Genomic DNA, 24,525 nt, shown 5'->3' on the forward strand with positions numbered 1-24,525 from the left:
TGTGCGGGGCGGGGGGCAAAATGGCGGCGGCGCGCGGGCTGCTGGCGGCCGGGCTGTTCCGCGGGCGGGTGGCTATCGTCACCGGCGGCGGCACCGGCATCGGCAAGGCCATCGCCGCCGACTTGCTGGCACTAGGTGGGCGCGGGGCGGGGGGGCTCCGCAGGGAGCCCGGTGGGGCAGAGGGTCGGGGTGGGTGTTAGGGGGGCAGGGCCGGGCGTGAGGTGAAGGCGGGGATGGAGTTCGAGGGGGGCCGGGGAGCGCGGTGCGTGTGGGGCAGGCGGCGCCCGGGGGGGGCTGTGGGGAGCTCATGAGTGGGACGTTGTGACGGGAGTCGTGAATAGCCAGGAGAAGGAGGCGAGGCTGGTGCGGAGCTGTATGTCTTTAGACCCGTGGCACTTCAAAGATGCATTGTTTCAAATACAGCGGTCAAGGTGAGGTTGTATTAAGCCTGGACTCTTTCCCTCATTCTCCTTCTTGTGAGTTTTCCTCTTGCTCAGCTGGAGGATTTACCTGGTGGTTGAACTGAGTCTGACGTAGTAGTATGGTTTTGAAGTGTTGTCCACGCAGTGAGATTAGAGACACAGTGCTTCTCTGTCAGTACTCGTGACAGAAATGTCCTGGAGATAAAGTATATCTTCGAGTGCAAGGCAATCCTCGGAGTCATCCACCTTGCAACAACTTTCCTGCAGGTTTCAACATGAAGTCCTACAGACCAGCATCAGACTGGTTTCAGATAATGTTTGTCATCATGATAGGATTCAAAGTACCAGCACTAGCATCAATGGCCTCGTGGTGCCATAGTCCTCATGGTTTGCACTCTTGAAATGTGCATCGTGCCATTTCACTGCATAGTAAAGAGCTTTCTTTGTTAAGTCTGTGTGCTGGGAGACATCACTGCCTCTGCTGGCCTTTGTCACCTCAGCTTTCCACTTGCCCTGTGGAGCTGAAGTGAGGGCTGGTTCTGCTACTTTCGTATTACTGGGGAACTAAGCGGTTTTTTAAGGTGTCCTTACATGCTGCCTTAAAGAGGTGCTTTTTAAGCATCATGACAGTGTTGGTTGATGATGTTGTCCAGTCACTTTAAAATTGTACTTAATTCGAACTGCATTATTTTTCTCAAGCAAAATACAAATAACAAAAGCGCTTGTCCATAACATCCTGAACAGAAAACACGGCTGCAAATCTCTACAAAGCACATGTAAGAAAGTGAAGAATAATGAAGAAAATCAGGTCTGTCTGAGCAGCCTTCCTTACCTGCAGACTTGCTGGCTACTCTCGACAAGATGACTGGGAACTATTTCCATGTACACCTTGCGCTTTAGGCTGTATTTTTTGGAGGGGGATGGAGCAGCAACAGATAATGCCAGTCATGATCTACATTGGTTTTATAACCAGTCTCCTTTGAAGCCGCCTGGACAGATTTAAACCCTTTATCTGAAAACTTGTGCCCTTTTTCCCCGACACAATCAGGAAATGGTTTGGTCATTCTTTGTGAAGAAAAATAAGTCAAGTACTATTAGCTTGCACAGTAGGTACCAAGTGTTTTTCAGTGAGAATTTCCCCTCTCCTAATTGGCATATTAAGCAAAAATACAGTCTTACGAGACCTTATTCTATATCAGTGTGTGCATTAACAAGCACTTGAGTTGATCAATGTAACTGCTACTGTGATTTAGTATTTTGTGTTATGTGGTAATTATGTGCACCATTTTATGAACTCTGCATTACTTGGGTGGTTGTACAAGTGACTGGAGTTCTTAATTTAAAAAATGAGGAGACCTCAGAGACTAATACGTTCACATGTGTTGTTTTAAGATGGCCACTGATTGATGGTGAAATTCCCACTCCTAGGGATATCTAGTTGCAGCACTTCCTTCTGGGAGAATTCAGCTCCTCTTGAGTTTATTTTTTGGGTTTTGGAGTTTTGTTTTGGTTTGGTTTCTTTTTTAGTTTTATGCATCGTTTCACAAGACAGTCTGAGCCAAATGAACAGCTTGCTGTGCTTTACTCCCACTAGTTACTTTGAGTTGATTCTGATGTTTGTTTGATCACGAGAGGCCAAATTCCACTCAGTAAAATAGCAACAAAGGGAAAAAAAACCCCACAAAACCACCTGGCAAGTTGTTAACTGGTTTTTTTTGGCTGGTTGAGGGTGTTGAATTGATTTATGTTAAAGCAGATGAACAGCAGAGCTAGTATGAGGAAGGGATGACTTCTGCTGGGATGCTGAGGTTATGGAAGGAGGGAACTGGAAGCAAAACCTCTTTGTCTGCTTGCCATCCAAAGCTAGTAATTTGCTTATTCATAATATGAAAATGCATGCTTACTGGATTTGCACTAGAAATTAATTTGATGTGGTCTCTTTTAGTCTATGTAGTAGCAATTACTGAAGACTTAAAGCTGTCCCAAGTCCACTGATGTGACAGAAGAAATTAGACTGGTTGTAGTGTCAGTACTTGCCATTAATTTGGCACCTGTGTTGTTTATCTCTGTAGAATTAATTCTTCTGCCTCCAAATGCTGAAAAAAACAGAGGCTTGAACTCCTGCCTTATTTTTTCCTCCTGAGCTAGGGTTCTGCAGCATGTGGTGGTATTATGGGGAAGCCTCTGTTCCTGCTGTCTGTCATCTGCAGATAGGAAATAACCTCGTGAGGCTATCATCCTTTCCTTCAGACTCTGTAGGGTTAAAAAGGAGAGCATTACATTTGCTCACTGCTAGTCAAAATTACAGCTAGACATGTGGTAAGATTGGTTTTGCGGTTTTAGGAGCAAGCATTTTTTTGTAATCAAGACCTGCTGAAACATTTTTAAATCACATAATTGATAAATGAGGCAGCTGTGAGCAGAGGCAGCAAAAGTGATTTCCAAAGCTACTTTGCTGACTCATCAATTCATGGGCTGTCTTGCCTTCTGCAGGAAGAAGAGGGAACCTTGTGGACATTTTTTTGATTGCCCTTTTCCTGGCACAGTGGGATCTTGTTGCTAAGAAGCACCTGACATCAGTCATTTCTCTCCTGCAAGGACTTCAATACTGTATCTTCTAGTCAGTGACTAATGGCTGCACATCCTACAAGATATCTCCTTGATGTTATTAAAAAACTAGCATAGTTTTAACTGTGTTAGCTGAAGGGTGTTTCATTTTGTCTCTACAGGTTGCAGTGTTGTTATTGCCTCTCGTAAATTTGATCGATTAAAAGCTGCTGCAGAAGAACTGAATAATACGTTTTCTTCCATGAGGCCTGCCAAAGTGACTCCCATACAGTGCAATATTCGCAAAGAAGATGAGGTAAAGACTAGTGATTTGCTTAACATGTCAAAAGCGTATTGTGTATATAAATTCTCAGATCTCCAAAGGTCTTCTCTGGCCCTCTCAAAAGTGTCTTCGATCAGGGGCAAGGTGCAGTAAAGCACTGTTAAATTGATCTAGATAAAGATGTGCTTTTTCAAGGGAAGACCATTTGTTAGCCACCTAAGCAAGAAAGCATTTGTAATTGCAAATAGCTTTTTCTGACCATCATATATATTTCAGATACTTCTGGGAGAAGCAGGCCTTGGAACTGGCATGTTCTACAGCCAAGCTGGAGCCCGCTTAGTATGTTCTTTGCCACATTTTATCACAGCAGTGAGGGGGTGTTAACTTGTGAAGATGGAGACCTCAGAATAGTTTTCCTTCAAACAGGAAGTCACAGCATGGAACGTTGATGCTTGTGACTTGACACAAGTGCTCTGCATTGTCAATTTTGCCTGTATTAAAGCAAAAAAAACCCCCACAGATATTATTGTTATTAACCGTGTTTCAGATTTTGATTACAATTTGAGGTGTGCCTCATTACAAACTCTATTGTTATCCCAGATGAGTTTTTTTCTTCATATTACAAAAAATTGAAGATCAAACCTGAAAGTACTTAATCTGGGTTCTTCAGAAGTCAACCTTCACTTCCTAATTTTCTAATTTGTGTAATTAAACATTTAAAAGTCCAGCATCAGGTTGGACTTTTAACTTATTGAAGACAACTAGAAAACATTCTGGTAACAACTGATTGCTGCATTTTTCTTAACCTTTCAAAGTCTCTGATAAACTCTAGCATAACGTAAAGAAATATTAATGGCCTTCAGTGGCTATGTAGGTTCTGAAAATATCCAAATATACAATCATCAAGCAAGTAAAAAATAAAATTCTTCCCTCATGGAGCAGCTTGTGCCATAAAATATAATGATATACTCGGACTTTCTCTCCTGAAGATGAAGAACCCTGGGGCTGTGCAGTATGTCACTTCACCTACCTGTGAATTTTAGGTTTGCATTGACTAGCATCAGCAGTGCAATATAATAGGTTATGGCAGATGTCAGAGGGCAACTTATATGATTAAAGCTACAGGAAAGAGAAGAGATAGAGAGAAAAGGCTTAAGCCTTCTTGCAGAAAGTACTCTGGCATGCTTAATAACCTTCTGCAGGTGCATCTTATTTCTGCATCAGTTTAAAAATGCAGTGGGAACTGCAGTGTTCTGTGAGATGGTGGAGGGCTCACATGGTGAAGTGAGGTAATCTCCACCAAACAAACTACCATTCCTATTTTATTTCCTGTTTATTAAGTGTGGCTAAAACATATTTGACAAAGAGTATTTGATGGCTTTGGAAACTTTTTTGAAGGTGCTTTTAAAACCTTTTTTATAGGGTTGTTGTAAAGCGTAGTCATTTACAGACACGCTAGAACTTTCTCAGAACTTTTGATGTGATACTGGAGAAGCCTCTATCAGATGTCTCCTGCCAGTGGATGTTCTCATAAACCATTGTAATTTCATATCCATATCTATTGAAGAGGGGGTTCAGAGAAATAAGGTAGATTAAGCTCCAGTCTTGAATTTTTTTTAGTCATTGGCACAGTCTTATAGTTTGACTCACTTCAGTTCTCTAACTGCTCTCTTGAAATCCTATTTAGAAAAAAAACTCCCCACCACTACAAAAAGTTTGTAACTTTTGTGGAAATTTTGAATAAGGAATTTAATTTCTGTTGCATATTAACGTGGTTGGCAACATCCTATGATTTTTGTTCTTTAGCTCTTGTTTTTTGGCTCTGTCCTCCTCGCTTATTTCTTTAATGCTGAGATTCTCAAAGATTGCTAAATCCAGGCTGCTTGTTACTTAATTTCTAAAATCACTATTGGAACGGAAACACAACACATGGATCACATTTTTCAGCTTTTAACTTTGTAGTGAGGATAGCACTTTCTTACACTTAGGTGCTTAGTGTTTGTAAGTTGAAGCTAGATAAATTAATCAGTAACTTACACTGTTAAAAAACTGTCAGAACTAAGAACTGAGGGATGTGGCAGATTTTCCACAGCCCACTGCTCACTATTGCTTATTTATTGTATTAGCTAAGAGCAGCAGTGGTGAATACTTTTTTCTAATTTGCACTTGTTTGCATTGCAGAGACTAAAGGAAAAGTACCTTGGGGCTTTTATTTCTATTCAAAGAGCATTGTACATCCACTTTCAAAACCTGTTCCATTCTTAACATAAAATTTAGTGCCTGGGACTTGGAATCTTAGGAACAGGGATCAGTAAGATATGTAATGAAAGTTTTTTCTAGCCTAGGAATAAGTCTTCAGTAGAGACAACACTGCAATATAACTCACTTCAGCATTTTCACAAATACAGGAGTAGCTTCCTGTTTACAGTGTAAGATGGGGTGAGAGGGCATTTAAAATTTCGGTTTTCCTCCCAAAATAAACAAGACTTGTACAACTGTGTTGGCTCTGTGTGCTACTTATTAATAGCTTTACAACTCATTGTCTGGTTTCAGCTTAGTATGAGTGACTAGTATTTACCTCAGAAATTCACAGAAACATGTTGCTGAGTAGGGAGGACAGCCTCTACCAGTATTCCCTGTGAATCATTACATCCTCTTTCTCAGCTCTTACACCAGGTACCAAAGAATGTGTGGAGGAGAAAGACTTTATAAATGTTTCAACAAGGGGAAAAAAGCCTCCTTAGAAGTCAGAACTGATCCATCAACAAGCTATGAAGCCCAGGAAGCTTCTTGAAGAAGCTACATAATTCATTTGGTGTATCCTTCTTTTTGACATCTCAATGAAACCTTTGTAATAGTAAATCTTTCTCTTAAAGGAAGCCACCCTGATCACCTGTAGGAACAAGCATGCCTTCCCCCCCCCCCCCAAAAAAAAAAAAATTGTCCTTGTTTTAATTTTATAATCAGACAAACTGGATGAAGGGACTTTAAAGAGAGGAGATCTAAGAAAGATGAAAGTGCTGTCAAAATTTCCAGATAATTTTTAATTTGTTTTGCCTTGTATTGCAAATCTTAAGGTAACTGACCTACTTTCAAGATAACTCATTCCTTGTGTGCCCTGGTTTGGATCTGTGAAATTCAAGCACTAAAAGATTCATCTGTCATCATATAGTGCAATATGACTGTTAGAACTTTTTCTAGTCTAGGAAGAGTTAAAGAAGGTGCAGTGAATTAATTGCTGCAGAAGCCTGATGGCAGATATCATGGGAATAGCTTAATGAATTCACATTTTTAAGCCTCCTTCATCCTCAGAGGCCTCTTGCTTTCTAGCAAAGCTTAGTTTTTGTTTAATGTGCAAGAAATAATCTTGCTTGATGGAGGATTTTCAGCTGCTGTGTAACCTGTCAGGTTTCTTTCTGTCATGGGTTTGCCGCTGCTTTTGGCTAGTTTTCCACTGAGTGTTTTGTAAAGGCTAACAAACTTGGTTTGTTTTTAAAGATGGAAGAATAGAGGGTTCTGAGATGCTGGTAAGAGCACCTGAGGTTTCTATGTTCTGTCTTCATGGGACCTTATCCTGAAGCAGCGATTGTGCCTCTGTCCCTTATCCTGTGATCTGGAGTGTATTAAGGGAGCAGTATTGCTTCTTCGTGATTATGAAGCTGAAGTGATTTTATTTAAATGTTTTATAGCACTGCCCACGTAATGTGTTGAATCTAACAAGAGCACATCAGTTTGCTCTTACTGAGATGCAGGCCAGACAGCTCTGTGTGTGTCTTTTCAAACCAAGCTCTTTTTTCCAAAATCTAAGTATCTAATTTATTCATTCCATTGCCTCAGCGTGATGGTGGCCAGAGTGGGAGAGATGGACTCCATCCTTTTTCCATTATGAAAAGAGCATTCTATTTATCTTTGTAGATTTTTGGGAAGGTTAAGCACACGCGTGTGTGTTGTGTGTGTCTTAAATGTTGAGCTACAGCAAATCATTTGATGGGGGAAAGACAGACATGAGGAACTTTTTAATTTTGTAAAGCCATTATGATATATGCTGTGGACAAATAGTTCTTTAATTGGCATCTAGGTAAGTAGAAGACATATCTAGGTAAGTGGAAGATAAAACCTTGTACTTCTAGTAAACCACTGCTTTTCTTGAAATGAGCAATTCATAATTCTGTGCATAGTGTCCCCTTTCCACACTCGAGCTCCAGCAGCAACTGCTGCTGGGCCAGACCCGGAGGATAAGGCCTGTCACTTGCACATCTGACAAACAAGACTTCTTGAGGTGGACTCAGTACAGTACTATTGAGCACTGACCTCATGTCTGAGTTCACTAGCAGCTTTTCTTCTCCAATAAACTTTATAGCTTAGCATAGTCTCAGTTGGTTTATACATACTTGGTGCCTGTCTGTATGAAGCCTGTAGTGGAAGACTGTGGCTTGGTGAGGAGCTGTGGATAAGAGATTCCTGTTGTTGGACTTTAACAGCAATAACACCAAGTAAAAATACCTGTTACCGCTGTTTAAGAGTGCCTACTAGTTCTAATCCCCAGATAGCAAATCTCTGACACACTGTAGCGGGTAGTTTGCCTGTTAAGTCTTACTCAAGATCAAGGTGACCTGTGAATGCATGTGGACACTTGCCCCTTTTCTCTGTGAAAGTGTACTACTGCACAATACTTTTGAGTTGCACTTGCAAAAAAAAGGTCGTTATTGAAGAGCTCCAGTCTTCTGGTTATGTGTTATGTCTGAAGTACCTGATTTTGTTCTTTTTCTGAAGAATGTCTTAAACTGTTAGCTCTACCTTGTGCAGTTTTGGTTTGTTTCCAGAGTGTTTAGCAGCTTTTTTAATGAAGTTCTTTCTTTGTGGATTTTGAATATTTAGGAATAGAAAGGAATCTTTAGTTCTCACTGTGATTTAAATGTGTTCTACTAGACCTTCTTTCTCACTGTGCTGGTGGCTGCTGTCACTATGTTTACTGTAATCAGAAGCACTGCAGCGATGCTTTCTCTACAACACAGAAGGCATTGTGAAGATTGCTACAGTTGGAGCCACCTGAGCTGTCACTGGAGACCCTGCTAGCCTTTGCTGGATTTAGGAAAGCAGAACTGATAGGTGTTTGTGGTTGATTTTTTTTATTGCCCTGATAATATGATGCGACAGGTAGAGCAACAACAGTTTGTTAAGATACATGTGGACTGTTTTGCATTGATGTGTCACAGCAGGTTTTGCCCACCTGCTCAAAACTTGCTTGTAATGTCTCTTCTCAGTGTTTTTTTTCTTCTGTTCATTTGTTGTTGGTTGGGGTTTTTTTTTATATTTCTTGGCCTTTTCCCTTTTCTCTGCACCCCTCTGTGCATGCACACATACACCCCCTGCAATAGCCATTGTTCAAACATTCCTGCTACTGAAAACATTTCTCTTCCATAAACAAGCCCATACTTCAGTAACTTATGGAGGGCAATACTCAAAACAAGATTCTCAGGCTGCCAGGGAGTAGAGTTTGATATTGCTAGAGGAAACATAACATTTGCCACCTAGCAAGACATAGCTTACTTTTCTATGGTTGTGAGCAAACCTGGAAGTATTTGTGTTATTGTGGTTCTCACAAGCTTTGGGGCTGCTGTCCCAGATGTTTTGGGGTTTTGGTATTTTTTTTTCCTCAGCTCCCACAAGCTGCAGTGACTGATTTGAGGAATAAAGTGATGTTCAGTACTTACAGATGGTGATTTAGGTATCAAAATTATTTTCTTAAAGCATTTTTTGTCAGCAGGCATTAGTTTTTTCAGTCAGGCTTCAGTCACTATATGTTTGTTTGGGTTTTCTTCTTCGGAGAGGTGCATGCTTACAGGATTCATACTGTCCTGTTAAACCATCCTGAATTGTTAGCAGCGAAAGCTGTAAGGCTGCTTTTTATGAGATTGAGTTAGTGACGCTTTTGGTGAAATACAGATCGTGCTTTGCTTGTTCCTCTATTTTTGATGTTTTCTACTGCTAACTCAATACAGAGGAAGGCTGGTTGATATCCTTCCCCTAGTCAAATCTGTTTCAGCAGCAGCAATGCTCGTGCTGTTTGGTTTTTGGGTTTTTTTTGGGTCTGTGTTTTCTTTGACCACAGATACTAGATTAACTTTTTATATATGCTTGAGTAGGAATAACTGATGCATGGTATGTAGTTATGATAGGTAATCTAAGCAGGTCATGTTGTCCCATTTCCCGTTTCTTGACATAAAGATTAAATTATTAAGCAGTTGCTATAGAGTTCTTATTATGAAATATGTAGGAACAATACATCACTTGGGTATCTGTAACATCATTGAATGCTTTGAAATATGTTCCCCTCCAGAAATTCTCTTGTGTATAGTGTGAGTGTGTGGTGAAACTGCTGTACTTCCAAAACAGAAGACAACGCAAAAGGCTTATCTTACAGCCTGTAGCTCAGATCAGGTCAGAGTTAGAGCTAGGTTTAGATTCTCAAAATCTTTTCACCTCCATGTGAATTTAAGCCATTCCTTTTCTGCACTGATAGCTCTGAGTGAATAAACTGTCTACTGCTATTTGCTGTTAATACCTTCTCAGAGTACCAAAGGTAAATAGTACCAGACAGTGTTCTTAATCATAAGTATTCATCCTGCTTATAGACAAAAGGTGTCTTAGTTAAATACTTACCTTTCTTTTGCTCAAGATGACAACTTGTGTTATTTCCAGCACTTTAAATTTAGAGTTCATGTTTTGTAGGGTAGCAAACTAACCTTCTTGGTCTGAGTAAAAAGATAATCTGTTACCAACTCACATGTTAGAGCTTTAGTGAACGTACAAAACTTCACTTTTTGAAGTAAGAATGTTAAAACGTCACAAGATTACTTACGTTTTCTAATTAAAATGCTCAGGGGTATGGATCAGATGAAAAAAGCTGTAGCTATGTTATATGAAATTCTTCCAGTGTCTGCTGTGAATACCTCCACCCTTGTGCAAAATGTCAGGAGATTCTTAGTAGGTCTTAAGTAGCAGGCTTTTGTCTGTGTTTTGTTTTTACAGATCTTCAGTGGCTTAAATCCCCTTCTTCCTTCCGTGCTGGTATTTTATGTAGCACCTGCATTATACCAAGAAGATTTCCTAAGTAAACATGGATTCAGCTCAGTCCTTCTTGGCTGACTAAACTTGTCATACTGGTCTTCCAGCCTTTCTGAATTTTATGTGTGAGAAGGATATAAGTGAGAAAATACTGTCTGAGAATGAAATTGGGTATGTAGCTTAAGCAGCATACCACACTAACAAATATTGTTTCAGGTAGAAGCTTTGGTGAAGTCTACGCTGAGTCTGCATGGGAAGATTGACTTCCTGGTGAATAATGGAGGAGGCCAATTTGCAAGTCTTTCTGAAGCCATTAGTGCAAAAGGCTGGAATGCTGTGATAGACACGAATCTTACAGGGACCTTCTACTGCTGCAAAGCAGGTAAGGATTTAACATTTAAGCTTGTTTTGTTTATTTGTTTTGGTTTTTACATTTCTTGCCTTCTGGTATTGCTGTAAAGTTTCCCTACCTTCTTTTTTCCTCACACTTATCTGACAGTGGATATCTGTTTTCATGAATCTTATCCAAAGCTCTACATTAAATTGTACGTTACCTTTGTTCATATATACAAACATACGTTTAGGCAAGTATGATCTTCTGCTTAAGGCCAGATTTGGGGAGTCAGCTGGCTTGGATACTCACTTAATACACTATACAAAACCCACTTCTGTGGCCTGTATTCGCTGTGTGTAACACAGGAAAAGATTCCTCTCTCATCAGGGGTGTAAATCTAAAGTTAAATTTAAGTATGATACATGATTCTCAGATAGCTTTGGGAACATGGAAATTAAAGTGATTTACGTGGAAGCATGAATCTTGATTTCCACCAGAAGACTTCTTTACAAACTTTGAGACTTACCTGGACCACATCTGTTATTTCAGCAATCCTGTGGCGAGGCTGTGGTACAAATAGCAGATTGTTTATCTAAATCTGCACAGGAAATGTGTAGTGTAGTTAGAGTTAAGACTCCAAATTTGGTTTCTGGTTGGCAAGTTCATTTGTATGCATTTGTTCTGATATTTATAGGTTATCTTCCTCCTTCATACAGTGTACAATGCCTGGATGCAGGAACATGGAGGAGTCATTGTCAACATTACTGCTGCCGTGAGAAATGGGTTTCCTGGAATGTCGTAATATATATTTTATTTTTACGTTTCCCTGTATTTTTCCCCTAGAAATACTAATTGCTCCTAAATACTTCATTTTAGAAAGGTGTGCGCTGGGCAGCAGCAAAGTGTGGAAATAAAGTAGTTAGGTCAAGAGAGAGCAATAGTATCGCTTGGCTGTATGTGTGGGCCTCTCATTAATTCAGTAGAGACTACAGGTGTAAATGGCATCTCTGGTCTCTGTCAACTTGTTTGTAAGAAACTTTGAAGCAAGACTTGCCAGTGAAGCTTTCACTGTGAGAGTAGCACTGAAATGTAACCTATACATGTTCTCTTTCCAAATCTCTGGAGGGTTTGCAAGAACTTGGCACCTGCTGTTTTCATCTTCTACTGTCTGTTTACAGGTCTTGGTGGTGTAATGAGTTATGGGAGTTGAACTGGGAGTAGGGGAGTAGGAGGAACATTTGTAGTATGTTACCAGGTTTTGGCTTTGTCCTTCGGGTCATGTAACACCTGCTTTTCCCATTTTCCTTTTTACTCTCACTTTGTAGCCGTCTTTCTTGGAGAAGGTGTCTGATGCAGAGAATTGGTTCTGGTTCTATTTGCTCTGCTTCTTTCTTGACTGGGAGGAAGTTAATGGACACAAACATATTACCACATATGTAGCTGTTTCATACTGACACAAATGATCACAGCTGTCTGCATGAAAATGCAACATCCTCTCCATATCCATGTGTGTACTACATTTGTTCAAATTTCTTTACCCTCAAAATGGAAGCAAGCAGGAGTCTTCCAGTTTGAAACTTTTTCCCCCAAAAAGTTCCAATTCACTGAAAGGAAAATAATGCTCAGAAAATAAATTGTTTCAGTTATTTTATTTTCAAAAGGAATTTTGAATTTGTCAAATTGCTGCATTTTGGCAGTTTCTTAATTGGAAAATAACTGAATTTCTTCTTTGAAACTACTTTTTTTTTTTACTTTGAATTTGTATTGAAGAAAATATAAAAATATTATTTGAGCACATGTTCCATTACCTCTCTTTGTCTTGATTCATGGTTGAAAGTTTTCAAAATTTAAAATTTTTAAGGAACAGCAGCGTATTTTCTCACTAGCTTGTTCTTGGCAAGTACAAAATAAATTTAGAGATCCACAGGGTGGTGCTGAAGGCACAGTTATTTGAGTTTCTCCACTCCGGTTAAGTGTGGTTGAATTGTCACAGCAAATAGGCTGAAGATGTATTTGAGAGTTGAATCAGGAGATAAAAAAAACTAATTCTGAATAACAGTGGAAAAAAGTTTCCCAAATAACTGTTGTGCGTGGATGTAGATTGATAGACAAAAATACTTTCAAATTAAATTCACATTGAATTTATACTTGTTTTAGAAATGTACTAGTGAAAAAGACTTGCCTTTACAAGTCCAGCCACCACTCACATGATACAAAAATCACATGATACAGTTTTTCATAAGTATTAATTTTGAACATAAAACTAGTCAAGTTTGTTTGCTCGTAGTGTGCCTGAAGGTTATTTGTTTCTGGCCTAAACATATGAATAAGTTAGGGTTTCTTATGTTTTTCTTAAGTTTTTCGTATTCCTTTCCTGGTATTTGAGAAATGATTTTATTTATCTTCTCTAAGTTTATTTTGCTAGGAACTAAATTCTTATTAGTTTCCTGAGACCCACTGTCCATTATTAATTGCAGTAATCTTGTCTGCATTTGTTCAAGCTTGTAATTATTTCAGACTAGTTTCCTATAGCACCAAGGTGTATGAGATCACTCTGCCTATGATCATCTCTACCTCCATCCACCTATATTAATTTTTAATAGTGGCTTATTTTAGTCATGCTTGTCAGAAGATCTAAACTATTTTTCAGACCACTGTCCTTCCAAGCAACCTTCCAGGTTGCTTTACCCGTGCAGCCCACCTTTCATAGTTTTACACAATTTGAACTCTGCCTCCAGTTGCTTTTCATTTTAAAAGCCTGCTTCTGCAGTAGAATGTAACTGGCCTCGTGTCACAGTGGGGAAGAGATGATGTTTTTTCCCCAAATGACTGGAAATCATAGCATAGCTTGTTTAAACTATAAAGCTATGGTCAAATAATATCTTATCCTCTCTCACATGGTTGGTCCACCCATAGACAACTACTCTGACTACCCTAGTAAGGCTGCAGTAAAAACAATATTGGGCACTGTTAGCTGAAGGAACAGATGCTGCTTTTGCTTTCTTTTTTCAATAGGCATACAGGAGCTGCAAGAGCTGCAGTGAATAACCTAACCAAGACTTTAGCTTTAGAATGGGCCCACAGCGGAGTAAGAATCAACAGTGTTGCTCCTGTAAGTAATGGCAAACGATCTGATTAAACTTAGCCATCATATATGTTCATGGTTAAAACTTTCCAGTCACAAGGGATTTTAAAATCTATAGCCTGTAACTGTGTGTGAATTATTTATGTATTTATATTTTTATAATTCCCTCATCTATGTTCTTGAGGTCATTTGAGAGTGTTTTGTACTGTTTGGATGACCATGACCAGCCAGAGATGTGGGATAAAATTGCTTCTGCTTTGACTTGGCATTCTTGGGTCTTTTCCTAACTTAATGAAATCATACTTGGGAGGCATTGGTGACCTGTCTTACAAACCCTTGACAAAACTACCAAATGCTTTGTGTTTCAGTGATGGTTACGTTATTTCTGAGTTCAGAAAACCTTTTCTTTTTGAGGTTCAGGTATGCTGATGGCTTCCCCTGTGTTTACCAAGTTATTTTTAAAATCTCTGGATGTGCCACATGATGTCTTTTACTTTGTCTTCTACATGTTAAGGTAGATTAGCTTTAGGTATAAAAAGACTGTTTGAAGTGGACCTTCTGTCAAAAAAATTATATGTAAAAATGTGTGTTCTGATTTTTTTTTTTCTTATGAAATATATGCAGACAGGAAGCCACTATACAGTTTGGCTAAAATATGCCTGCCACACTTCTGAGGAAGTAGGTAGCATGTAGCAGTTGTTTGAAATAAGTGTGTGGAAAGACCAGCCATATTTTTTAGTGCACGGTGCTGTAGATGTAGAGGCTATATAGAAGCCCTAGCTTTGACATTTGAGATTGTGTGATTTGTTATGACTTGTGTAATCTTCACCCTCAACCACAATTTATTTTACACATTTACTCCCTTGAAAACAGAAGAGGAAAGATAAACTTTTTCCAGCTACTGCTAAATTCAGAATTTATCTTATCTCACAGTATAGTCAAGCGTCAGATTTGTTGAACTGTTTCTCAGGATGATCTTTCTACTATCTTACAGGATGTCTGTTCTGTCTTTTGTCCTAAAACATATGGGCTCACTTTCTTTGGCATAACACAGAATGCTTAATGGCAGATGTGTGATGATCATTCAGGTAATGGCTCTTATGTAGCCTTTGTGAGGCCCAACTCATTTGAAGACTTCTTAAATATTAAGATCTACTGGCTTGGTTTTCCTGGTTATTGTTTATTTCTGATTAATCAAGTCTTGGGGAAGTAAGTAATTAAGACAGCATTATTATGTGAATATATTTTTCAGGCTTGCTAGTTACCTAATGAATCATACTAATTATACATTATAGCACTTGTCAAAGGAAATTTTTGACAAGCAAACACTTCAGAAGTATTTACTAGCTGTGTTACTATGCTGGTAACAAAAATCCATGCTGTAGTTACAGGACTACTTTATATCCTCCTGTCACTTTTATGGACACATTGGGTCTGTGGTAACCATACAAAACTGTTGCTGCTTTATAGGAGCAGAGTCCCATGTAGGGAATGGGTACATTGAGAGGAAAGCATGCATTCTGATTAAAATAGTTTCGCATATGAGTTAGTTCCCTAGTTCCCAAAATATAGTCACTCATGTTTCACAGATATCTTAGATATCTTAGCATGTACTCCATGGATGAATTCAAATTTTGTTATCTTCCATCAACTTGAGTCCCAGATGTTCTGTCATAACTAATCAATGTAACCCTGTGTTCCCATTGCTGTAGCCTTCATCTTCCCTCTCAAGTCTAAACCGGACTGTATAATCATCAAAGCAGAGACAGTCACCTTTTTCTATAGCAGCTAAGTAGGGAGAGTCTGAATTCTGACTGTGAAACTGTCTGCTTCCATAAAAATCAATCTAGTGTTCTTACAGATTACAAGAAACTGTTGCGAACTTGTTCTTTGGGCTTTTTGGGTTTCTGCTGTAAGCTAATATGAAATGCTTTTAATTTGAAAAGTCTTTGAGTTTCTTTATACTCTCCACTTTATAGTTATTGAAGTGACAGTGAAGAATTAGAATAACCTGAATTATTATGCTTGAATAGAGGTGTGGCTAGCAGCCAAATTACCTTCTTGTATGAATTACACTATTCCATTAAATTTAAAAACTTGCATTCAAGTGCTGTATAGTTTAATCCCACAGAAAATCCCAGTAATGTCAACTTCACAATTTTACAGTGATCACAGTTTAATCATATGCAAGAGACCTTAATTTTCACTATGCTGTTTTAAAATAGGGATTAGTATTTTCAGAAACTGCTGTTGCAAACTATGGAGAACAAGGTACAGCAATGTGGTTAAAGAGCATACCAAAGGTTCCTGCCAAGAGGTCAGCGGTTCCTGAAGAGGTAATGTATTCAGAACATTTGTGATAATTCTACTTCTGTGTCTCTATTTTGAAGCCACTTTATTATATAGAGAACAGAAAAGACTTTAATTTTGCACTGCGATGGAATATTAAAACAGAAAAAAACTTGTAGTATTATGTAGTCGTGCCAAGTGGGAAACTTCTTCAGTAGTCACAGTTACACTGAAAGTTGAATTTAGATGCCTCTTACAGCTGAGACATTTCACAGTAGACATTATTAGTTCCTGAAAAGGCTGACTTCCAGCAGGGAGGACTGAAAGAATGAGTATTAATGTGAAAAAGTGTATCTTAAAAGTACTTAGCTCTCTTCCACCAATCGTGCATCTTATAAACAGGTCAACTGTTTGGGGTTTTTTTGTTATTTTTCAGCATCTGATGCTGATCTTTGAGAGTTCACTGGTTTTCATCTGTTATGTACGTGATGTTTGTGGCTGGAAAGATGGGTTACAGATTGTTACAGTTTTCATTACTGAGTAGAAAATGTTGCTATGTCTTGCCTGTACAAATTTTTACAAGCATCTTTGACATGAACAATTCCCAGCAGTTTCAGAAGGATTAAAATTGTCATTCCTTTGTCAGATCTCTCCTGCAGTATGTTTCCTACTATCTCCAGCTGCTTCTTACATAACTGGGATAACTATGGTCGTGGATGGCGGCCAAAGTTTATATAGCCATGCCCTAGAAATACCTGGTAAGAAATGGGCTACAAAATAATGCCCTTCGAAGGACTAAAGCTGGGCACGGGGAGGACACACAAATAAAATGCCTAGTTTCTCAGTCAATTAACTATGTTGTTTTATTTGTTTTCCTCAGATCATGACAGATGGCCTTCACCACCAGAAGGAAAAAATTCTGAAATGCTTAAAAAGGTTCTTTCTGGCAAGTTCAAGCCAAAGCTGTAAAATAATGAGATTTCATCTTATTCCCAGTTTTACTCTTGCTGATAATCATACTTTGTGATTTGGGATTATTATTCTCAGTAATATAATCCTTTTGCTCATACATTGAGTGCCTTGATTGTCATTGGTTTATATTTAAAACTCGAAAGGCTGTACATAGCAAACTTCTCGGAAAACACTCAGTGCCCTGAAAACATTCAGTTTCTTTGGAAGGAGAGGTATAAAAGACACATTCTCTATTTGCACAGGCATGAAGTAATGAAGAATCTCAGTCCAAAGTGAATAAAAAAAAAATACTTATTTTGAAGTGAAGGGGGCAGTCAAGGAACATTTCAGAATTCTCCTATTGTGGATGAATTTGGGGAGAAGGTAATTTAGATCTCTGTTATTAGTTGCATCGGTAACCCTTGAGGTAGCTGTTAGCTCTACACTATCCCTGTTCAGCCACACACTGAGTGCTCAACAGCTATTTTAAATACTAAGTAGAGTAGGTATTTCTCTGAAAAGGATTAAAAATAAGGCAGAATACTGTTATTAATGTTTCAAACTAATACGGCATATCATATTGGGAATATTTTGAATTGTTTGCAGGTATAACGACATAATGGAGTTAAGCTGGCTGCAAATTAAATTTGATAATAGAAAAATCAGATAATAAACTTAAGGTTGAACATACAGTGATGGAAAACAGTATAGATTCAACAATTTAACATGCAAAATCTTGAAGCAAAAGGTATGGTATATATTGCAGTGCTTTCTGTAGTATGCTATTCCGTTAAAGGAGAAATTTGGAATCCTTCATTCGCCAGTGTTCATTTACCATTACCATTAAAATGCTTTTTATCCATGCCATGTTGTCTAAAATGGGTGTGCTTCTTTAAAAAACAGAGACTTGCAATATATCACTCAAAGAGGCTGTATTTGTTGTTACTTTTTTTTATTTACATTAAGGCAGGTGTTCCTATGTCTGATAACTTCAATCAAAATACAAAAAATAAGTGATGACTGTGTTGGCTGTAAAAACTGAAATTTGTGGAATCAAGTTGCTGCTATAGAAGCAACTTCTTTAATACCTGATTTTGGATTGAATGTAAGAGTCCCTGCCAGCTGTTCATTCTCTGCAAAAATGTTTGACTTTAGTGTCTTTCATTAAAGTATGGGGACTTACACAGGGACATGTAGATAGCTTTTTCATGAAATCTGAATGCCAGTTTTGTGGGGAAGGAGTGGTTTGAGCCAAAGTGCTGTTTCCTTCTGACATCCTCTTTCCTTAGTAATAGGTTGGTCGCTGATGTGGTTGTGAGAAACTTGTACAGAGATAAAAATCAGCTTTTTTCAAACCTCTTGTGCAAAGTACATTTTGATTAATCCAAATATTAGTTCAGGGTACACAGCAAGATAATTCCTGGAAGAAAATGCACCTGTTAGATTAGGAAGTCTAAAAGCCTAGCTCATTGCATATAAATGAAATTATTTATTTTGTTAAGAGATTATATCAACCTTCTTTTACAGAAAGATGTTAAGAATGTAAAACATGAACAGGCTTGAGACTTGTAGAATTTACTTTATATTTGACTGTGAGCTTCTACAATATGTGTGGACTGTAGATTTGATGTGAAATGGTGGTGATTTGATAAAACTAAATTACTTTTATTATATCCCAGAACTGTTCTCTACGGGATTTGAGCATAAACTTGGAAATAATTATTTTACACTGTTGCACATTTTGTCTGTAACTTTGCTGGAGACTTAATATTCATGAACAGGGGAAGTTTATACATAATGATGGTGAAATACATCACTCACCTCAGTGAAATGGAACATTAGAAAATGAGCCATTCTCCTGTGTGGGAGACATGTTCAGTCTGCCATTAATAAACTCTACTAAGAACTGTAACAAACCTTTCTGTTTGTACTGAATACAAGGAACTTTTATTTGACCTTGCTGCCTTCAACTTCCAGCAAAGCAATGGATGCATTAAGATCTAAGCTAGCTCTTTAGAAGAGGCTTGTGCTGTGTGTGCTTTTTTTCCCTAGCAAGAAGTTGAAACAGCTAGCATTTGTGGCACTGTAATCCACTGCAGCTTAGTGCAATACAAGAATTTACTCAAAATACTCTAGGGGTAAGTACAGTGTAAGAAAATACATCCTTAAAAAGAGAAGTGGAAACATCAGTGTTCTGTGCTTTTTTTTTGCTTCGTTTTCGGTGGTAATACTGATGTTCCCCATGTGTTGAGGCTTACTGTGCACCATATTAAAATGCTATCACATTATATTAGCTATTAGGATAGTAACTCCTTTGCTGTAATTGTTTTGCAATGATCACCTTCCCCCACCGCCCGATTTTTCTTCTTACAGCAGGAAGAACATGAAATGTTTAATTCTCAGAACAAAGGTTTTATTTTGATCTTTGCCTCTTTGGTCTGTTTTTATGCAGGTTGAAATTGTTTTAAAAGTTTTGCAGTGCCTTGCAGAAATACAGTGTTGTGTCAGCTGGCAGCATGAATGTTTTGGTTTTCTGCTGTTAGTGCTGCAGATAATACCAGTGGTAGCAAAGCTCTTCCTAGGCTGTTGTAACAACAGCTCTTGATCAAAGGGCATTGAGAGGTTAAAAAAAAAAGTGGGCGTCGTAACAAAACCATCCTTGACCTGTATAAGATTTGGGTATCTGAGGTTCAGAGAACAGGGCTTGATTTTATTTATTTGACAAGGCAGGTAGATGCAACTGCGAAAAGGGCTAAGGAACCTTAGGAGGAATCAAAGAGGTTTATTGACCAAACACTGAAACTTAAATGTTTGCTGCACTGTACAGTTGTAATTAAGCGAAGAAAAGAATGTTAGAATGACAGTTACATTTACCATTCTGTTAGATATCTCTTTTCAGTTGCTTTAATATTTACCTTTGGATAAACCTGCACCTATTCTGCCTATCCCTTGTCAGATACTCATTTGACTGATAAATAGATGATTATCAATGGCTACTTTGCTTCACCGTGTGGTGTTCTATCTGCGTATAACAGATTCTATAATGTAGAACTTTACATTTATGAAAGCAGTGTAGCTCAACGAAGGGGAATTTTCATCAACTGTACTTGCCCTATGTTTTACAGATGCTCTTTGTCTTAAGCAGAATATTGATGATTCAGGGTATTTATTTAGCATAAAATGAAGTTTGATTATTCAGGGGTTTTACTTAGTGTAAAATGAAGTCTGTGTTCTAAAAATCCTTATTCTTTAAAGACTAACAGTCATCATGTTTGCTGAAGGGAATATACTCTGTGCAGTGTCATTCTGCAGTAAGGTCCATTGCTTTAAGATGTAAATGGACAAATAAAAGGCAACGGTTGCTTGTTACAGGCTTTTATGGATATGTTTAATCTTCTGAATAGTTGTATAGAATATCCTGTATAACCTTTAAGAAAGGAGGCTATTTGCCAGATAGCGTAATTTCATATACTTCTAATCAGCATCTCCTAGTTTACTCTTGCCATCTCAAATAGCAGACTTGTGTTAAATGGCTCAGTAATGTAGACATTAGGGAAATAATCTTATTAGTAAAGTCAACACTGCCTGCGTTCTGGATTGCTGAATACGGCTGAGTCCTAAAGGTAAATGAGTTGCTTCATAAACTCCAATGATGGGATTGGAGCAGACAAACCTACTGCTGCCCGGTGTCATCTACAGTGTGCTTTTTCTAGAGAAGCAACTCCATACCTGAATGACCACTGTATTTTTCTCATACCTTGGTCTATGTATTATGTACTTGGTTCAAGTATTATAGACAAGTCAATAGCTGGCTGCTCTTTATTTATTTTGTTCTGGAGCTAACTTGAATGTCATGGGCAGTGAGAATGTGTCCTGAAATGCAAAATACTAAGTATGATGGGAGATGCCAGTCCGGGTAAGAAATACAATTGCTAGTAGGGAAGATGAAGCCTCTTAGGAATCTTCCAGCAGTGATTTAGGACTGTCCTCCCCAAGCTATTTGCTCTTCCTTTCTTTTGGCATCAGCCTCACAGTGATGGTGCATTTTTATCAGGAGGAACTGGAACTAGTGAGATGCAGGCACATGTCTCCTTCAGTCATGGAAAGGCAGAGGAGCATAGCAGACAGGTAGAACTAACGAAGGCTTGAAGTAATACTGTTGTTTGCTCAATGCATGCAAGCTAGATTTAAATTTATAAACAGGATGTTGGCCTTCCTGCTGGTGAGGGAGAACTCTTGATCATGTTATAACATGACAACATATGTTAAAACATCACAGACTTTATGCTACTGCTGTTCCCAAGCAAAGCTGTTTTGACTTACCTGCTCCATCTCTGCAGCTTGTTCCTTTTCCAGTTAACCCCTCTTTTGATTAAAAATATATTAAATTAATCATGTATTTAACTAGATCCTTTTCTGGATGTAGTTCAAAATGTGGTAACATGGTAATATGGTGCCAGTGATAGGAATAAGTGGTGTGGAGGCAGAGAAACTTGGGGTGGAAAAGGAAGATGATGGCATGGCCATGAAAAGGAGTGGGTTTGTTTCCATTTAAAGTGTTTAGAAGCTATGGCTTTGGTGTTAACTAATACAGGCACTTGTTAGCCTCAAGCAGTACATCTAGAAGGTGAGAACCTCTTACTGCAGTGAGGCATTGATTCTGAAATCCAGGGAGAGCCATACTGCCAGATTTCAGTCAATTGCTTGAGTATACTAAGATGTGCTTACCCTATAATTTCCACCCCTGCTCCTCCCAGCTTCCATCACCTGTACAGGGCTTGTACTGAATGCATAAATAACTAATATGCTTTATTGCAACTTCTGTCCTCTATTTTTATACTCTTCTGTATCAGCAATTACACTGTTCCTATAAGATTTATTTTGTTCCGGTAGCATGACAAATGATCTCAGAACCATGCCCCTGGGTTTGGGCTGAGCCAGTGTCATAAGTGCTGGTTTCTGGTGTTGATAGTTTTTGGTTTTGTTTTTTTTTTTTTATCTCAGAGTCAATGTTTAGCTGTTTATCCTGCTCCTGATACTGAATATGTTCTGTTTTAGGGATTATGGCACAATAGTGCTGATGGCTGTCAGTTGTGTATCACCTCTGCAAAGCGCTCTTGGGATGGTGTTTATAGTGCAAGGAGAGTGCTTTGTGCTGTGCAGGTTTGTGCAGAAACACAAAGGGCCACATGGGCAGAGGAATATGGGGTGATTTTCTACAATCCTTCCTAGCTTTGGTAGTGAAGGAATTCTGACTTCAAAACCCTCTGCTTACTAACCATTGCTTCATCAGTGAAATCCATTTGCAAGATGCTAAAACTGACAAATGGCCATGAACTGGAACACTAAGGCAAGGGAAACACTGGATGTGTTTTCAAAGCTGTGTAAGCAGCTGTGGCTCATTGATCTTGCTTGATGGTGCAGGAGTATCACACGTCAGCATTCTTCTTGGCTCTTACCCTATCATTTAGCAGAAAAGGTCACCTTTTTAACTTTCTAGTTAAAGACTCTTGGTCATGACAAGTGTCTCACGAACATGGCATGATTTTGCCAACTGTGGAACAGAGCATCTTAGCTTCGAGACAGGACTGCGTCTCCTTAGTGTTGGCTCTGGAGTTCTTATTAATCACTGTGATTCAGTCTTGTGCCTTTCTTGGATATGCTTCATCTGTTGGTCTTTATCACAGTCCTTTTCAATCCCTTCTTTTAAAAGGTGATGATACTTGTTTTTACCATTTTTTGTAGCCTATTTCAGTGGAAGATCTCGCAATACTCGGGTTGTGGGCCTTGATGTGCAATTGTTTAGTTTCATTTGTGGTTCCCACTGGAAGTTTGCTTGCCTGGGTATGCAGCTTGGGGTCTTGCTCCACTGAAGACTTGCCTGTTTGAAGGACCGTACCAGCATAATTATATATGCCTGTAATAACATGTAAGTCTTAAATATCTGTTCAAGCAAGTTTTCCCAGGTTTGTTTAGGGTGGCCAAAATACCCCCCCCAACCCTCATTTTGGGTGGATTTTGAGGGCTTATCCAGGCTTTACAAACCTCTAATTGTCTTAATGGTTAAGTACCTCTGGCCAAGGGCCAGAAAGCAGGTCACAAGCGCAGCTCTGCTGAGGTTACCGTGCTGCAGGGTCAGGTGCAGCAGCACATATCACTGCCACCTCGGCAGGGCTCTGAACACCCATCGCCTGCCAGCGCGTCATGGAAGGGGGTTTGCCAACACACGGGTCATTCATGCTTCTTGTGTGTGCACAATGGTTTGTGCCTGTAGGCTTAGTTTTAAATCTGTACAAAACTAATTACAGTGCCATAGTAATTTTTAGTCATCTGCTACTTAGGTGTTGAGAGTAGCACTAATAGCTGTCCTGCTACATACTGGGTGAGTGCTTCCTCATCAATTAATTTAGGGTAGCATCCTTCTTCCGAGTGTGAATTGACTTTCTGAGGGAAAAGGTGGCACCTGCAGAGCAGCCAGCCTGTGCCAGGAGGAATGGGCAACCTGAAGGCAGCGGAGCAGCATTTTGAATTGTCCTAAAAAGTGTGCGCAGCCTGCTCACCATGGAGCCGAGGCCGCTTGTCCTACCGCCGGACTGCTGCTCGGGGCGGGCCAGGGGCAAGGGTTTCTGAATTAAGCAACGGCGGAGACCTGATTGCACCGAGGTGGATGTTCACATCCTATCTCTGAACAATAAAGATCACACAGCCGCAGGCCGGGTCTAACCCAAAACGGCCTGACGGCAGCCAGCGGCTGCTGCCCGGCCTCAGGCAGAGGCGGGAGGCGGCAGCCCCTCTGCCCTTCGGGCCGCCCCTGCCGGTACCGCCGCCCCGCCCCGGGCCCGCTGGCGCCAGCCCGGCCGCCTCACGGAGGGCAGCGGAGCGGCGCGCGCGCCGCGGCCGGGCTGGGGCAGGGGGCGTGGCTGACGCGCGCGCGCTGGGCGGCCTCCCACCGCCTCTGCGGCCTCCTGCGCGTGCGCGGGGGCGGGCCGTAGTTCTTGCGCCGCTCGTGCGCCATGACGTTGTGCCGCGGTGACGTCCCGCGCGCCTGTCTCCGCCTCCCGCCGGCGGCGCGGCCGACGTCACGAGTTTCGGCGGAGGGGGAGGCGGGGCTTTCGGTTGGCAGCAGAAGCGGCGGCGGCCGCCGGCGCCTCACGCCTGACGAGCCCCCCCCCCCCTCCGGTCCCGGCTCGGCCCCGCCGCGCCGCCAGCGCCTCGGGGGCACCGTCCTCGCTGCCCTCCCCGCGGGTCTGACTCGGAGCGCGGCTCCCTCCGCGCCGGCGCCGGTGCCTGCTGTCACCCTCCCCGCCGTGCCCCGGCGCGGGCAGGCCCCGGGCCCCTTCCCCCCCTCCTCTGGGGGGGTGGGCGCCTCTCTGGAAACCTGGCCGCTCCTTCCGCGTCGCCTGCCCAGCCGGGCCTGCGCCCGCTGCTGCCGGGCAGCGCGGGGGGTCCCTCGCGGCCGCCCGGCCTCCGCTGTGACACAGGTCGGTGCCGGCGGGGCGGGCGGGGGTGGCGCGGGGAGAGGCCGGGCGGGGGGCGGCCGCGGCTG

The 24,525-nt window shown here is 40.5% G+C and overlaps 2 protein-coding genes across 6 annotated transcripts in view; both read left to right on the forward strand.

The window, feature by feature from the left end:
* Positions 1-17,843, forward strand: PECR (peroxisomal trans-2-enoyl-CoA reductase). Of its 3 annotated transcripts, XR_008823346.1 has the most exons (9): positions 1-135; positions 3,152-3,285; positions 10,537-10,702; positions 11,371-11,452; positions 13,670-13,766; positions 15,965-16,075; positions 16,675-16,786; positions 16,909-17,055; positions 17,087-17,843. XR_008823346.1 is itself a non-coding variant. In XM_056347971.1 (8 exons), the coding sequence occupies exons 1-8, from the start codon at positions 21-23 to the stop codon at positions 16,995-16,997; spliced, it is 906 nt and encodes a 301-aa protein (XP_056203946.1). In that variant the 5' UTR covers positions 1-20; the 3' UTR covers positions 16,998-17,843. The 3 variants fall into 3 exon arrangements, 2 of the variants coding, with proteins under 2 accessions (XP_056203946.1, XP_056203947.1); XM_056347971.1 differs by having other exon boundaries at positions 16,909-17,843; XM_056347972.1 differs by lacking the exon at positions 1-135 and adding an exon at positions 329-431 and having other exon boundaries at positions 16,909-17,843.
* A 119-nt stretch (positions 17,844-17,962) lies between these two features.
* MAP3K2 (mitogen-activated protein kinase kinase kinase 2) overlaps positions 17,963-24,525 on the forward strand; it is a 62,708-nt gene continuing 56,145 nt past the window's right edge. Inside the window, exon 1 of one of the 3 annotated variants that reach the window (XM_056347966.1) lies at positions 17,963-18,084. The gene's annotated coding sequence lies outside the window, so the exon portion shown is untranslated. Of the gene's footprint in view, positions 18,085-24,068; positions 24,461-24,525 lie in introns of those variants that run through there. The other 2 variants (XM_056347969.1, XM_056347965.1) reach the window with 2 other exon arrangements.

This window comes from Falco biarmicus, chromosome 8 (assembly GCF_023638135.1).
Source record: "Falco biarmicus isolate bFalBia1 chromosome 8, bFalBia1.pri, whole genome shotgun sequence".
NCBI classification, from domain to species: domain Eukaryota; kingdom Metazoa; phylum Chordata; class Aves; order Falconiformes; family Falconidae; genus Falco; species Falco biarmicus.